This window comes from Panulirus ornatus, chromosome 16 (assembly GCF_036320965.1).
Source record: "Panulirus ornatus isolate Po-2019 chromosome 16, ASM3632096v1, whole genome shotgun sequence".
NCBI lineage: Eukaryota > Metazoa > Arthropoda > Malacostraca > Decapoda > Palinuridae > Panulirus > Panulirus ornatus.
The window spans coordinates 4,599,665-4,617,385 of record NC_092239.1 but is presented as its reverse complement, the minus strand read 5'-3'; the positions used below and the strand labels follow the sequence as shown (position 1 = coordinate 4,617,385).

The 17,721-nt window shown below is 37.9% G+C and overlaps 2 protein-coding genes across 10 annotated transcripts in view; both read left to right on the top strand.

Moving 5' to 3' along the window:
* The window catches only part of Lpin (phosphatidate phosphatase LPIN), a 63,883-nt gene extending 51,175 nt beyond the window's left edge, over positions 1-12,708 (top strand). For 4 of the 6 annotated variants that reach the window (XR_011713822.1, XM_071671108.1, XM_071671107.1 and 1 more), the window contains 2 exons: positions 1,118-1,315; positions 8,977-12,708. Coding sequence is in view for 3 of the 6 variants with exons in the window: in XM_071671108.1 (XP_071527209.1) it covers positions 1,118-1,274 (157 nt within the window). In the remaining 3 variants the exon portion in view is untranslated. Of the gene's footprint in view, positions 1-1,117; positions 1,316-8,976 lie in introns of those variants that run through there. The other 2 variants (XR_011713823.1, XR_011713824.1) reach the window with 1 other exon arrangement.
* A 2,952-nt stretch (positions 12,709-15,660) lies between these two features.
* Neos (nuclear receptor coactivator protein neosin) overlaps positions 15,661-17,721 on the top strand; it is a 43,870-nt gene continuing 41,809 nt past the window's right edge. For 2 of the 4 annotated variants that reach the window (XM_071671101.1, XM_071671100.1), the window contains exon 1: positions 15,661-15,800. The gene's annotated coding sequence lies outside the window, so the exon portion shown is untranslated. The remainder of the gene's footprint in view (positions 15,801-17,721) is intronic. The other 2 variants (XM_071671099.1, XM_071671098.1) reach the window with 2 other exon arrangements.

Genomic DNA, 17,721 nt, shown 5'->3' with positions numbered 1-17,721 from the left:
TTTGTATTTTTAGTCATAATTGTTTCTAACTTTGGTTAGTCAGAGTGGCATAGTAGACCTGTCATGTTTGATTATCTTTTTTGTGGATGTCTTCTGACTTTTTTTCTCCTGTTATTCTTTGATGATGATGACTTGTGTGGAGTCCCTAATGAACCAGGTGATGCTTACAGTTTGCACATGTAGTTCTCTTGGTTGCTTGAAATATGAGGCTATGCTGCTCTTAAATGCTCGGAAGTAAATGTAATGATGTTTATTTTAGTAAGATCTGAACTGTAGAAGTACTTCCTGATCTGTTCACATGATTTTTTTTTATGTTTTACTTGTAATACATTTTCAGTGAACAGGTCTGGCTTCTCAGGAGAAGAGCTCATTCTTGAATTAGTAGCCTTTTCAGCTTTTCAGTGACGTTCCATGATAAGCTCCTGAGTTCTGTGACATAAAGTTGAAACAAATTTACAGTTTTGCCACTGAATGAACAAGGTTGAAAACCACTGTTATACTATGTATTTCCCCTTGAAACTTGGAAAGTAAAAGATTTATTCTTTTATGGCAGTTTCAAGAACATGTATCAAAATATTTGTAGCGTAGATGGTTGATATGATTTTGTGAGTAGTTAGTATCTGGTACATTATAACACACTATACAGTGTCATCCATGATGAAGTAATGAAGTATTGTTGTTGGAGATTTACATTAACACAATTCATACTGTACTGAACATAAGAAAGCCTTATTTGCCTGAAGATACTGACCCATATCATTTTTGTGTGACTTCTGTCACCCATTTTAGCAATTTTAACAATATCATTTTGTGTATGGATGAATATATAGTGTTTTAAGTTATGAAAAACAAAAATCATGGACAACCTTTGGCAGTATCGTGGACAAAAATGAACATAAGTTATAGGTTTATAGTGTTTTACAGGTAAATGAAACAAGATATGAGTGGTTGATGCATAATTGTTGATTAGAACAATAAAAACTGTCCTTATTGTAAAATTTTTGGCTTCATGCTGCTTCATTATTTGTGACTTTGATTTTTTTTTTTTTAATAGACTGATAGTTGTACTTCTATTTGGGATTTGCTCTAAAATTCCTTTCATCCTTTTTCTTGACAGGTACTCAAACCTTAGTGACATTTCCAACCACATGTTCCCCCCAGTGGCACACCAAGAAACTCTAGGAGAATACTCCTCTCTCCAGTACTGGCGACCCCCCATGCCAGATGTATCAGATGAAATAGAAGCTGTGCTTGCTCAAGAACGAGGAAAATAACTTCCTAGAAGCTTTAGTCTATTAATTTTAAGTAATTATTGGTAAGTTTGATTTTACAGAACAGCAACAACTATTTGAATTTGCATGATCAGAAAATAATCGCTCCAGAACTATAAGTTGTGTGAAATGCTGATAGTGCTTGACTTAGACATATATCATACAATAGAGGATGAAGCAGATCTGAAAGGAGTGTAAATGTAGATAAGATTATGAGTTGAAGAAAGAAGTCATTGATTGAAGGGAGGAAAAGCATAGGAAACTGTTGTTGATAGGGAGAGAAGATAAGAAAAAGTATAGAAATAGACAGAAATTAGAAAAATAGGAAAGTGATAAAACAGAGTGAAGAAGGGAAGCCAAAAGAGGAGAGTGGGGAGCTTGGACTCAGTGATAGACTTTATCAATAGCTTTCATGACATTAGTGGATATGACAAGATTTTCCTGAGTCTCTCAGATAGGCGTTTTGACATATGTAACAAAGGAAAGGATATCACTGGTGGATCTTGCCTCATAAAAACCATATTCCATTTTAGGGATTACCAGATTTTATGAATATTGGCTGAAATGTGGTCAGAATTATTGAGAACACAAATTTAGCGTATGCATAATGTTTTTTTTTTTTTTTTTTTTTTTTTTTTTTTTTTTATACTTTGTCGCTGTCTCCCGCGTTTGCGAGGTAGCGCAAGGAACCAGACGAAAGAAATGGCCCAACCCCCCCCCCCCCATACACATGTACATACACACGTCCACACACGCAAATATACATACCTACACAGCTTTCCATGGTTTACCCCAGACGCTTCACATGCCTTGATTCAATCCACTGACAGCACGTCAACCCCTGTATACCACATCGCTCCAATTCACTCTATTCCTTGCCCTCCTTTCACCCTCCTGCATGTTCAGGCCCCGATCACACAAAATCTTTTTCACTCCATCTTTCCACCTCCAATTTGGTCTCCCTCTTCTCCTCGTTCCCTCCACCTCCGACACATATATCCTCTTGGTCAATCTTTCCTCACTCATTCTCTCCATGTGCCCAAACCATTTCAAAACACCCTCTTCTGCTCTCTCAACCACGCTCTTTTTATTTCCACACATCTCTCTTACCCTTACGTTACTTACTCGATCAAACCACCTCACACCACACATTGTCCTCAAACATCTCATTTCCAGCACATCCATCCTCCTGCGCACAACTCTATCCATAGCCCACGCCTCGCAACCATACAACATTGTTGGAACCACCATTCCCTCAAACATACCCATTTTTGCTTTCCGAGATAATGTTCTCGACTTCCACACATTTTTCAAGGCTCCCAAAATTTTCGCCCCCTCCCCCACCCTATGATCCACTTCCGCTTCCATGGTTCCATCCGCTGCCAGATCCACTCCCAGATATCTAAAACACTTCACTTCCTCCAGTTTTTCTCCATTCAAACTCACCTCCCAATTGACTTGACCCTCAACCCTACTGTACCTAATAACCTTGCTCTTATTCACATTTACTCTTAACTTTCTTCTTCCACACACTTTACCAAACTCAGTCACCAGCTTCTGCAGTTTCTCACATGAATCAGCCACCAGCGCTGTATCATCAGCGAACAACAACTGACTCACTTCCCAAGCTCTCTCATCCCCAACAGACTTCATACTTGCCCCTCTTTCCAGGACTCTTGCATTTACCTCCCTAACAACCCCATCCATAAACAAATTAAACAACCATGGAGACATCACACACCCCTGCCGCAAACCTACATTCACTGAGAACCAATCACTTTCCTCTCTTCCTACACGTACACATGCCTTACATCCTCGATAAAAACTTTTCACTGCTTCTAACAACTTGCCTCCCACACCATATATTCTTAATACCTTCCACAGAGCATCTCTATCAACTCTATCATATGCCTTCTCCAGATCCATAAATGCTACATACAAATCCATTTGCTTTTCTAAGTATTTCTCACATACATTCTTCAAAGCAAACACCTGATCCACACATCCTCTACCACTTCTGAAACCGCACTGCTCTTCCCCAATCTGATGCTCTGTACATGCCTTCACCCTCTCAATCAATACCCTCCCATATAATTTACCAGGAATACTCAACAAACTTATACCTCTGTAATTTGAGCACTCACTCTTATCCCCTTTGCCTTTGTACAATGGCACTATGCACGCATTCCGCCAATCCTCAGGCACCTCACCATGAGTCATACATACATTAAATAACCTTACCAACCAGTCAACAATACAGTCACCCCCTTTTTTAATAAATTCCACTGCGATACCATCCAAACCTGCTGCCTTGCCGGCTTTCATCTTTCGCAAAGCTTTTACTACCTCTTCTCTGTTTACCAAATCATTTTCCCTAACCCTCTCACTTTGCACACCACCTCGACCAAAACACCCTATATCTGCCACTCTGTCATCAGACACATTCAACAAACCTTCAAAATACTCATTCCATCTCCTTCTCACATCACCACTACTTGTTATCACCTCCCCATTTACGCCCTTCACTGAAGTTCCCATTTGCTCCCTTGTCTTACGCACCCTATTTACCTCCTTCCAGAACATCTTTTTATTCTCCCTAAAATTTACTGATAGTCTCTCACCCCAACTCTCATTTGCCCTTTTTTTCACCTCTTGCACCTTTCTCTTGACCTCCTGTCTCTTTCTTTTATACTTCTCCCACTCAATTGCATTTTTTCCCTGCAAAAATCGTCCAAATGCCTCTCTCTTCTCTTTCACTAATACTCTTACTTCTTCATCCCACCACTCACTACCCTTTCTAAACAGCCCACCTCCCACTCTTCTCATGCCACCGGGTTATAGTGATGGGTGATTTGAATGCAAAGGTGAGTAATGTGGCAGTTGAGGGAATAATTGGTATGCATGGGGTGTTCAGTGTTGTAAATGGAAATGGTGAAGAGCTTGTAGATTTATGTGCTGAAAAGGATTGATGATTGGGAATACCTGGTTTAAAAAGCGAGATATACATAAGTATACTTATGTAAGTAGGAGAGATGGCCAGAGAGCGTTATTGGATTACGTGTTAATTGACAGGCGTGCGAAAGAGAGACTTTTGGATGTTAATGTGCTGAGAGGTGCAACTGGAGGGATGTCTGATCATTATCTTGTGGAGGCTAAGGTGAAGATTAGTATGGGTTTTCAGAAAAGAGGAGTGAATGTTGGGGTGAAGAAGGTGGTGAGAGTAAGTGAGCTTGGGAAGGAGACCTGTGTGGGGAAGTACCAGGAGAGACTGTGTACAGAATGGAAAAAGGTGAGAACAATGGAAGTAAGGGGAGTGGGGGAGGAATGGGATGTATTTAGGAAATCAGTGATGGATTGCGCAAAAGATGCATAATGTAGGTTATTTTAAAAAAGAGATTGTTGTGTCGTCTAGTGAATTTTGACCTCATACAGAATGATAAAAATAGCTTATATCACAGATTTGTCCTGTAGACTTGTGAAAAGGTTTATGTCTGCGATGTTTCATCAGTAGCCAGAGAAATACGTTTTTGGATTGTTTTGCCTTTATTTATATATTTATATATATATATATTTTTTTTTTTTTTTTTTTTTTTTTTTTTTTTATACTTTGTCGCTGTCTCCCGCATTTGCGAGGTAGCGCAAGGAAACAGACGAAAGAAATGGCCCCCCCCCCCCATACACATGTACATACACACGTCCACACATGCAAATATACATACCTACACAGCTTTCCATGGTTTACCCCAGACGCTTCACATGCCTTGATTCAATCCACTGACAGCACGTCAACCCCTGTATACCACATCGCTCCAATTCACTCTATTCCTTGCCGTCCTTTCACCCTCCTGCATGTTCAGGCCCCGATCACACAAAATCTTTTTCACTCCATCTTTCCACCTCCAATTGGTCTCCCACTTCTCCTCGTTCCCTCCACCACCGACACATATATCCTCTTGGTCAATCTTTCCTCACTCATTCTCTCCATGTGCCCAAACCATTTCAAAACACCCTCTTCTGCTCTCTCAACCACGCTCTTTTTATTTCCACACATCTCTCTTACCCTTACATTACTTACTCGATCAAACCACCTCACACCACACATTGTCCTCAAACATCTCATTTCCAGCACATCCATCCTCCTGCGCACAACTCTATCCATAGCCCATGCCTCGCAACCATACAGCATTGTTGGAACCACTATTCCTTCAAACATACCCATTTTTGCTTTCCGAGATAATGTTCTCGACTTCCACACATTCTTCAAGGCTCCCAGGATTTTCGCCCCCTCCCCCACCCTATGATTCACTTCCGCTTCCATGGTTCCATCCGCTGCCAGATCCACTCCCAGATATCTAAAACACTTTACTTCCTCCAGTTTTTCTCCATTCAAACTTACCTCCCAATTGACTTGACACTCAACCCTACTGTACCTAATAACCGTGCTCTTATTCACATTTACTCATAACTTTCTTCTTTCACACACTTTACCAAAAAATTTGATAAAAATCCTGAAAGCTCCTGAATCAAATGAAATTTGAAAATATGTCAAATACATATTGAACCATGGGACATGCCTTCCAAATTTAAGTCAGTCAGCCCCAAAGTAAAGGTATGACAGACATTGATTTTTGGAAAGAAATTCACTGAGAAAGAAACAGTAAAAATAATATACTTTCCTGTGTAGGAAAGGATACATGAGTATGATAAAATAAATGGAAAGTTCACCAGAAAGTTTTGGTTAGAGAGTATGGAAGGAAAACATTTGAGTGCTTCACTGAGCTTTTGTGATTGAGTTACTGCAATTGCAGTAGTAAGTGGTGGTAAGTGATTTGAAGTAAATTTGGGAATACGTTAAAGGTTTGTGATATCACCATGATTATTTGCTGTAGATGGAGCATTTAAAAACTAATTTGAAGTAACATAAAACGAGCACTCATAACAAACCTTAGTTGCTGAGCAACCATAAACATTTATTACCTAAACAAAAAGATATTTCTAGGTTGATGCCACTTTATGATATGCTTCAGGAAACACTGTTAGAGTTACCCTCTGCCTGTGGCCTGTCAAGGGTAAGGCACAAAAGGCTAAGAAGTGGCTTTGGAGTTTGCCAGTTATGGTGGCTCTCTTGCCACGGCCACCCCCTTGAGGGAGTCCTCCCCAGAAGGAACATATATCAGAGATGTAGATAGATCCCACTTTGCTATGCTAAGTACCCAATTCTGTGCAACAGCACTAACTTTCTTACACCTAAACCACTTCATAACCATCCACCAGCCCTCATGTGGAAATGAAATGGGTTAGAATTGGAAGTTATGGATAGTATAGGTATTTGGAAGTACATTTCAGTTAGGATTGTAGTAGAAAAATAAAGTCAAGAGTAAAGTCTTGCCAGTGAGAAAAAATGAAAGTATGCTGAAAGCTCTGGGTAGTTTGAAAAAAAAATTAGTGCGTGTAATTTGCTAACTTCGAATATTTGTCCCAACACCAGTGTATATGTGTGAAAACCATGTTGTGTAGATCATAATGCTTAGAAATATATATTTTTCACATGACAGCTTTTTTGTCAGATTCTGGTGCTAGCGAGGTAGCGCAAGGAAACAGACGAAAGAATGGCCCAACCCACCCACATACACATGTATATACATACACGACCACCCACGCAAATATACATACCTATACATCTCAGTGTATACATATATATACACACACAGACATATACATATATACACATGTACATAATTCATACTGTCTGCCTTTATTCATTCCCATCCCCACCTCGCCACACATGAAATAACAACCCCCTCCCCCCAAATGTGTGTGAGGTAGCGCTAGGAAAAGACAACAAAGGCCCCATTTGTTCACACTCAGTCTTTAGCTGTCATGTAATAATGCACCGAAACCACAGCTCCCTTTCCACATCCAGGCCCCACAGAACTTTCCATGGTTTACCCCAGACGCTTCACATGCCCTGGTTCAATCCATTGACAGCACGTCGACCCCGGTATACCACATCATTCCAATTCACTCTATTCTTTGAACGCCTTTCACCCTCCTGCATGTTCAGGCCCCAATCATTCAAAATCTTTTTCACTCCATCTTTCCACCTCCAATTTGGTCTTCCACTTCTCCTCGTTCCCTCCACCTCTGACACATATATCCTCTTTGTCAATCTTTCCTCATTCATTCTCTCCATGTGACCAAACCATTTCAAAACACCCTCTTCTGCTTTCTCAACCACACTCTCTCTCTTACCCTATTATTACTTACTCAATGAAACCACTGCACACCACATATTGTCCCCAAACATCTCATTTCCAGCACATCCACCCTCCTGCGCACAACTCTATCCATATCCCACGCCTTGCAACCATACAACATTGTTGGAACCACTATTCCTTCAAACATAGCCATTTTTGCTTTCCGAGATAATGTTCTTGACTTCCACACATTCTTCAAGGCTCCCAGAATTTTCGCCCCCTCCCCCACCCTATGGTTCACTTCCGCTTCCATGGTTCCATCTGCTGCCAAGTCCACTCCCAGATATCTAAAACACTTCACTTCCTCCAGTTTTTCTCCATTCAAACTCACCTCCCAATTGACTTGACCCTCAACCCTACTGTACCTAAAAACCTTGCTCTTATTCACCTGTACTCTCAACTTTCTTCTTTCACACACTTTACCAAACTCAGTCACCAGCTTCTGCAGTTTCTCACATGAATCAGCCACCAGCGCTGTGTCATCAGCAAACAACAACTGACCCAAGCTCTCTCATCCACAACAGACTTCATACTTGCTCCTCTTTCCAAAACTTGCATTCACCTCCCTAACAACCCCATCCATGAACAAATTAAACAACCATGGAGACATCACACACCCCTGCCGCAAACCTACATTCACTGAGAACCAATCACTTTCCTCTCTTCCTACACGCACACATGCCTCACATCCTCGATAAAAACTTATCACTGCTTCTAACAACTTGCCTCCCACTCCATATTCTTAATACCTTCCACAGAGCATCTCTATCAACTCTATCATATGCCTTCTCCAGATCCATAAATGCTACATACAAATCCATTTGCTTTTCTAAGTATTTCTCACATACATTCTTCAAAGCAAACACCTGATCCACACATCCTCTACCACTTCTGAAACCACACTGCTCTTCCCCAATCTGATGCTCTGTACAGTGAAATGTATATGTGCGTGTATGGGCGTTTATGTATATACGTGTGTATGTAGGTGGGTTGGGCCATTCCTTGTCAGTTTCCTTGCACTATCTCACTAACGGAGGAGATGGTGGTTAAGTCTAATAGATGATATTGAACCAGGGCATGTGAAGCATCTGAGGTAAACCATGGGAAGTTTTGTGGGGCCTGGATATAGAATAGTTTACATTTGAAGGGTAAATAAAGATATTAGAAGGTCATATAGTATGAATAAGTCATCAGAAAGTTACATGGATGAGTCTGTTAGGATGATAATGTCATGCAGGATGAATGACTATAATTGATTGGTCTAAGAGAAGTATAATAGAATAAGTGAATGACAATGATATATGCTGTTGAAAGTGCTTTTGAAATTTGATATGTGTACGTCTTTTTTAATACCTGTGTTTCATGATGGATAAATTATTTTTATCCTGACGTACAACATTAACCTACCCTCAACTGGACATGACTGTAATGAAATATATATTTTTCAGACACACAGGTTACAGGCCTCAGAAGTTGGCATTGCCTTGAACATTCCATAGAAATGAAGCCTGTTTATGCCTGAAGAATGGATTCACTTTGATAGCGAAGATCTTCAAAAGACAATGGATATATTTTATTGTAGATTATCCTAAAATTGCTTAGATTGATTTTTGCATGTAGTATTTACTAGTTTCTCTTAGGACAATAGTATGTGTTGCTATGTCTATGATTTTTCATAGTGATTTTTTTTTTTAATTGGAGGTTAACAGTTGTCTCTGGTGCATAGTAAGAAGTAAACGATAAATGGATACATACAGTAACTGAAGTCATTTGAATTGATGGCACATCCCAAGTAAAGGAGCTGCACACCTCAGGGACTGATATTAAGTTAACGTGACCTGACAGAGTGTTTTGAACAATAGTCATTATTCTATTAAGGTACTGAACTCTGAGGAGGACTATAGATATGAGCCACAGTGAACATTTTTAGGCTTAATTCACAAACAAAGAAGTATATGACAGTTTGATAAAGTTGCTGAAGGAAGGAGATAAGCCTCTTTTTCATGATGTGAGTAAAACACTATGTAATGGACTTGAGAAGTCTGAAAAGATTTGAGTACTGCAATAGCTTGTGGTAGACTGAATTAACACCAAATATAGGCTTTTCTACTAAGGATTAATGTAGGGGACTGGACACTGATATTGTCTGGCCCTCTGAGGAGAAGTATCTATTTACATATGTGTGTTATGTGCCCTTGGCTCATTCAGATCTAGGTGGTGCAAGCAAAATTTTTCTCCTCACTGAAAAAGCTACTCTTCATACAGTAAACAGGCTGGTGAATTACCTTTAGAGTTTTGAGTTCATAACTTATCATAGTTTGGAACTGGAAAGTTGATTTGCCATTAGCTGCAAAGATGAGTTATCAATTATTTAAGAACCAGCTTTTTTTTTGGTTCAGAATGACTGTTTTTAGTACAGTCTTAGGAATCAGTATTTGTTAAGTTATTTTTGGTAAACTAGAGTTAAGTTTAGAATTTGCATATCATTTCTGTGTACATTATTCAGGGATTTTCCATTATATATATAATATATTTATTTTTTGTACAGTTATGTGTTTTGTCTTGTCCACATCAATGTTGCATTTAAGTTTTTCACTAATAGTATTAAACTCTTTGTATCAGGTAGTCAAATTTATTGCCTCTGTAGCTATAATGTGCTCTTTTTTAATGCATATCAATTTTTTTTTAAGTATTATTTGGATTTGACAGCTAAAAAAATGATTACTATTCAAACATCCAAAGTTAGGGAAAGTTCATGAACAGGAATTTGGCTTTGGTTATACTGTATGTACATCATCTGTGATTCTTATAGTCAGAGGTGACTAGAGTGTTCCTTGGGAGTAATAGTTGGTCATGTGTGATAGGATCCATGTAGTGCTGTCAACTGTGATCTATTGAACACTTCCACCAAGGTGCTGTAACTAACTTGACATGTTACTTGGTGATACGTTCTGAATAACTAATGCTTAAATTGAGCAAGCCATAGTGACCATTTTATGGATTGTTTGGATTTTTGTTCACTTGGATACCAAATAAGTCTGAGTATGGTAGCATCACTTTTCAAAATGTTATTTGTATCCAGGAAATGATATTTATTTGTATATCTTTTTTAACTAGTAAATGTTAGTATTATAAGTAATAGAAGTTCTCAGGCCAGATGACCATAAGTGTAAATGTTCAAGAGAATTAATTTCATCATTTGTGCAACTTTTTGATTAATCATAAATGTTTACATAAATGTCATGATAAGCATTTTTTCCAAATTTCATATATATTAAAAGAACAGAAATGTTAGTGTTATGTAAAGTTTAAGTATTTGACTTGAGAATACCTTCATTTATAGAGAATAATTACCCTTAACTGAAGATGGGAATTTCATGATGTGTGCAGTATTCAGTTATTTTCTAAAAGTTGCCCGCATGGAAAGATGGAAATTGTACTGGTCTGTTCAAAAGTGAGGATGAAAGAGATGTATTATAATGAATGTTTAGTTTGTGCCATAATCAGAAATTCAAATGGTACATTGGTCCTTGAGAAATGTTACTTAAGTGACATGAATAGAGTTTGATTAATTTCTAAACTTTGCCAGAAATGGTCTCCATGATATGTGATAATTTATAGTGAGCTTGGAAATATTTTTTTTATGCTGTTAACATTTTTCCCAAAACTGTTCATTCATGTTCTTCCTGAAATAGTTTTGAATAGCCCAGGAAATTCGTAATTTAAACATACATTGAATGTGTGCTGTACCCAGACCAACTCCACAAGTGGTATCTTTGATTCTTTTCATTGTGGAATTTTTTTTGCATATGTTTTTGTGTGCATCTTTTATACAAAAGTTTTTGCTTGTATCAGGCATTAGGTTAAGTTATGCTAGTTAGTACTTTATGGCTTTTGTTGATAAAACCTTCGAGATTTCATCCATGCATGCTCTAAAGACCAGGTGTCTTTCTTTCTCTGTCAGCACTACCAGAAGTGGAACTTGTAAGTAGAAGTATCTTTGGGTTCCTTACTATTTATTACATGGGATGTTAAAACAGAGGGATGTCTGCATTTCTCTGAAATTTTCATTATAAATGTGTATTTAAATGAATGGCATTTATACTCATAAGTTTTACCTAATTGTATAAGTGAGGCAGTTATGAGATGAATGTTTTGTAATTGTCTTTATAATGCCACAGAAATAACTTATTTAGGAGTGTCAGACTTGTGACATTCTTTTATTTTCATTCATATGAATCCTGTAAGGGAACTAATACTCAAATGTTGAAAGTGTGTAAATGCATTTTATTTCTTATTAATGTATGATTTTTTTTATCTGCACATTTCTTTCATTTCATAGTATGATTATTTGCATAGATTGGTCATCCCACTCAAGTGTTCAGTGTAACGTTCCTTGTTCCACATCACCAAAAGTATAGCAGTATTATGCTTTACCTGTGCTTAGTGATGGCATAATATTTCAAGCTCATGTGAGTAGATCTACAGGCTTGGACTATCTCTGTAATTAAAGATAGACAGTTTTGTAGTAAAATGATGATAAAAGTTTGATATATATCTGTATGTATATTGGATTCAGAAAGGTAAAATTATGTGAAAGTGACAGATGCTAGTTCATTTATCTTTTCATTTGAAAGCATTGTCTTTTACAACATCAAACACATTGTGTTGAGAGGCTGCATGTGAGACATTTTCTTGAAACTCACTATCATGTATTTAGCATCATTGAAACTGCCATGGTATTGCCTCCATAGATAATGGTGTAAATGTTAGGATTACAAATATACATGTTGTTCTGTTTTTTATGAACTAGAATGACATGTGACAAAGGAACACTACTTCCTCCATAAGTGAACTTGGTATCCTATAGTTGTGTCAGCTGTAGATTGGCAGAAAAGACAAATGCAACTTCCTCTAATTTCAGAGAGTAATATTTCATACTACTGTAGATAGTCATGCCTCTGGCTCCATTCACTGCATTTTCCTTTAGACTATTTAGCATCACTACTTTTGCATTTCAGTACTTTAAAATCCTCACATGTCCGTGTTACATTAAAAGTAATTGTGTAGTGACAGTGCTTTGAAGAAAAGACTAAACAAAATGTCTTTGCTCTATGTGCTTATTTTATTTGCCATCTTGTGATAATGCGCTCATATAAATAAATTGTGAAACTTAGAAATATCTTTCATTTGACCAAAGTTGTAGTGTTTTTAGAAAGAAAAATTGCATTTGGAAAATTATCACCCAATCACTGCTTCATGTAAGACATGTATACCCAGAAAATAGTAGAATCATGACCCTGAAACCCATTTTGTCAGGGTTCAGTGGGATTATGGGGTTATGTTTCTGAAGATTTCTTGGTCTTCTACACAACAATGTGAATAGAATGTCCAAAATACAGCATAGTGAACATACATTAATACAATTTTTTTTTAAGTAATGTAATATGTAAAAGGAGGATGGATGTGCTGGAAATGAGATGTTTGAGGACAATGTGTGGGGTGAGGTGGTTTGATCGAGTAAGTAACGTAAGGGTAAGAGAGATGTGTGGAAATAAAAAGAGCGTGGTCGAGAGAGCAGAAGAGGGTGTTTTGAAATGGTTTGGGCACATGGAGAGAATGAGTGAGGAGAGATTGACCAAGAGGATATATGTGTCGGAGGTGGAGGGAACGAGGAGAAGAGGGAGACCAAATTGGAGGTGGAAAGATGGAGTGAAAAAGATTTTGTGTGATCGGGGCCTGAACATGCAGGAGGGTGAAAGGAGGGCAAGAAATAGAGTGAATTGGAGTCATGTGGTATACAGGGGTTGACGTGCTGTCAGTGGATTGAAGCAAGGCATGTGAAGCGTCTGGGGTAAACCATGGAAAGCTGTGTAGGTATGTATATTTGCGTGTCTGGACGTGTGTATGTACATGTGTATGGGGGGGGGGGTTGGGCCATTTCTTTCGTCTGTTTCCTTGCGCTACCTCGCAAACGCGGGAGACAGCGACAAAGTATAAAAAAAAAAAAAAAAAAAAAAAAAAAAAAAAAAAAAAATATGATAATCTATCTTTGCCCATCCAGTCCTAGCCCCATTTACATCACTTGTTCATCTTTTTAAGAGGGAAATGTGTACATAGTGTACCAAATTCTACAAACTATGGAAATTTTAATAACTATATGGAAATGATCCGAAGGCTTACAAGCAATTACCAGGGGAAGCAGACATGCTGACTGTTTCATGGGGTGATGAGTTATAATAAGTGTTAAGAGGTAAGTATAGTCCTTGAAATAGTTTAGGTCAATCCAACAATTTGTTAGAGGGTTCATTAGATTTGGCAAATTTTCCATTAATTTGACAAGTGAATTGAATGTGTCATTTGATATTCTTAAATATTTGTGGTGAATAGTGCTAATATATGACGTGCAAGTATTGAATGTGAAATTAAAGATTTATGTAGCAACCAATAAAAGTTATAAGCGACTTCACAGATTCGGTTAAGTATGTTCTGGCTTTGGTAGGGTTGTGACCTCTAGACATTACCATATGTGATATTAATTACAAACATTCCTTCTGATGAAGTTAACGAAGACTTCCACTCTAACTCGAACCACTTTTCAATTCCTCACTACATAATTCCCCAAGTGAATGTTTCTTATTTTGTCGAAATTATCATTATTGTCCTCGTTCTTCAGGTAAGTGATACTAAACGACGCATAGATGAAATATGAATGTGCAAAGTTTATGGCAATGTGGTTTTTCCTTGGTAACACTAGATTTGTATTTTATAAAATCAATTGGAATTTGCGACGATAAAGACCAGCAAAAGATCATATGAGCAAGGTAAAAAAAATTCATGGGTGAATGACTTCTTGATATGTAGGGTATATGCACTTAGGCATATCCCAAATGGTCAGTATGATAAAGCAAAAATATGGCAGTTAATCTACGAATCTGATCAATCCAGCCTCAGAATAATGCTCAGTTGGGCAACAATGAATGATTAATTTAGATCTTTCACAATGGCAGTGAAGAAGGCTGTTGCCACTGTCTTCAATGTTTCGCTTGTGAACTACAGTTACTTTTCATGGGAAACCTTGCTAGCTTTGGTCGCAACATCATGCACTGTCACTTAAATGTTAAGCCTCCTATTCCACTAGGCGATTAGCTTCTGAAAAGTATGATTTTTTCTACACGATTTCCTAAAATGGGGAAAATCTAACCCGATAAATAAGTTCTAACGCTAATTTTTGAAGTGAATTTAAAGATTGCAGGAGCAATCTTTAACTTGCTGCACCTCTTTTATGAAGTAAACCTTTAAATTCTCGTATGTAGAAAACACGTTTGATATGAGTAATCAATTGTTTGAAGCTTAAACAGGATCCATTCTGGGTTCCATTGGATAACACTGTTAGTCTAGTGTGTAGATCTAGAGAGGTCATTCCCCCCTCAATACGTATACCTTGATTTCGAATACTGGACCAGACAAGAATAAGCTATTTCAAACTGCCAATTGGAAGTCGTTATTTAAGTACAATAAGTAGGATATGTTGGGGTCTATTTATGACAAGTGAGAGAATGTTAAGGTGAGCATACATAGTTGCTAAAATGCGTAAACATCTATGGGTACCCTTTACGTGTCATACCAAATCTTCATGTATTTACTGAAACGCGACTGAAGTTAACGCAGTTGAACGTCTATAAGGAAGGTTAGATTTGTAACTATAGAATAAGGCTGATAAAACTAACTTTTGATTTTTCGTTCTGTAATTGACGTACTTGCTACTTTTGGTGGGAAGAATGGGGGGAACTCCCATTAGTCTGAGGAGTCTTCAACAAATTCATTCTTACAAGTGTCCAAGATAAAAAAAAATCTAATGTATGTATAGTCTTTTCAACCAAAATACAATAATCTTTTAGACTTGAAAGTATTTCGAAAAGATTGATGCCCACAGTCTTTTTATTCCTAGATACACGTAAGACAAGACAGTTCCACTCAACACATATTATTGAGATGAACTGTTTCCTGCTAAACTAAATCCAAAAAGACATTATTATAGAATAATCTTTTCATTCGAACTGGTGTGTCAATCGCTACTAGTGCATTAAATCATAACATCGTTGATAATACTGGGAGAAGTAAGCAAGTTATGGCGCGTGGGTGCGCAGTTGTGGCTGCGCGGTAGCATTGCGTCGCTGACCCCAGTATCCGCTTACGTGTATCGGAAATTATTTTACTCTGTTTTAATTGAACCTCATCGTTAAAGGACATATCTTCTTGTTGCCAACAGGTAGGTTTAATTATCAGAGAGCTGTTGAGGTGTAGGTTTCCCAGCAGACGGGGAGAATCTAAGCGTTTTGTCTAATGGTGGCGGGTGGTGTTGAGGGCGGACCCGGCGTCTGTTGGGAGATATCTTGAGAATTTTAGGCGCTGTCAACCCGGATAGGGTTGAATTGCGCTCACACATGTTCGGTTTATGGATGCGGGACTTTGATGAATAAAGTGGTCGGAGAATAAGACGGAAGCAAGTCGTAAGGAGCTGCTACTTGGGTCAGTTTCGTAGGAAGTTTTAACTGTTGCAGAGGTTGCGACAGCGTGTGATGAACCTCGATAGCATGTAGTGGCAACTCAGTCCCACGTGCTGCATGTAGTATTTCAACGTTGCAGTTTTATGATTTGATATGAATCACTGTCGTCGTTGGCTGTATGCTTAGGGTAGGTTGCAGAAAGGAAACGGGTGGGGGAACAGGGAAGGATATATCTGGTAGCAAACAAAATGGCAGCCAGGTGGCGGGAAGCCAAGTAATTTGTGACAAATCGATACGTTTAACCTAGAAAAACTCGTGATACTTCACGATGCATGTGTAAGATTAATATATGGGAAACCTGTAGAGTATATCTTTGTCCTTTGTTTGGGAATGATATTTGCTGAGGCCAACTTGAATCAGTAGATCCTACCAAGAATGTACCATTGTTATGGTATACTTTAACACCGAAATTGAAGATTGTTGGAATGCATGTCTCTATTGCTATATAAGACTTGCTCAACTATTGAAATTTATAGTTTAATGCTCCTCTGTATGAATGTTGCGTAATTATTTTCTTGAATTTGTTTCGAGGTTTGTGTGTTATGTGCTGACTACAGTGCACACCTGTATCAACGGCTGTTTTTGTGAAAATATTTGTTTACCACCCTTTGTTGAGAAAGACTTGGTGTTTTCGAGGTTAAATCTAACAACTTGGTCAGTTGCTTAGTTTATGCAACTCGACAAAATCAAGTAGTAGTGTATCTAATTGCTACCGAACTATCGGTAATTCTGTAGAGGTGAATTCTGCATGATCGCCCAATAAGATTTTCAAGAGTACATTCTGAAAAGCTGCATGTTGTCATTATTAATATATCTGGTAGTAGATTATATGTACCATACGATTATCGATATATTTCGCCGATTTCTGCCTTCTGCCAGGATTTCTGTGTCGTTTGGTATTTAAGCTGTTTTCAGTGGTCATGGAGAACGCAAATTGTATTGTAGCCAAATGAGTATGACATAGCACCTTACTTTTGGGCATAATTACCTTGATCTGTGAGTTGACCCATTAATTAAGGTGTAGGCAAAGACAAACTTGGTTGTGTGGTTTAGGTGAACAGGATATTATTGACATGAATTTCATGAGTATCGCTTGAATCATTTTGAATAACATTAATGTTGCAGCGATAGTATGCTGTATTTGTAGTAACTTGAAACTAGGCTGCACATTGTGATTTGGAGTATTGTTTTTGTGATAATTTCACTGTGGGCAGGGAAATGACCAAGGAAAGTGAGAGGATTAATGGAAAGTAGGTAATGCACTTGTAGAAATTGATACGCATGAAAAGCCTTTCCCAAATATCCTTAGCAGTTGAAATTTGCACTAGAAATATACTAAACGTTATTGTGGTGAACTGCTGAGAACCCCTTGCAATGGCTATATGTAGGTAGGTTGGAATGTGGCATCATCAACTGTCTGTGTGTTTACACTTTTTGGGCTGTTGATGGATGGCACATTAAAAGCATGCTGGTGTCTGGTATGTTTTTGTCGTAATACTGAAACTATTATTGAAAAATAAGATAAATCTTTGTTGCTAAGTAGTATATATATATATATATATATATATATATATATATATATATATATATATATATATATATAGCGGATTCATGTGAGAAACT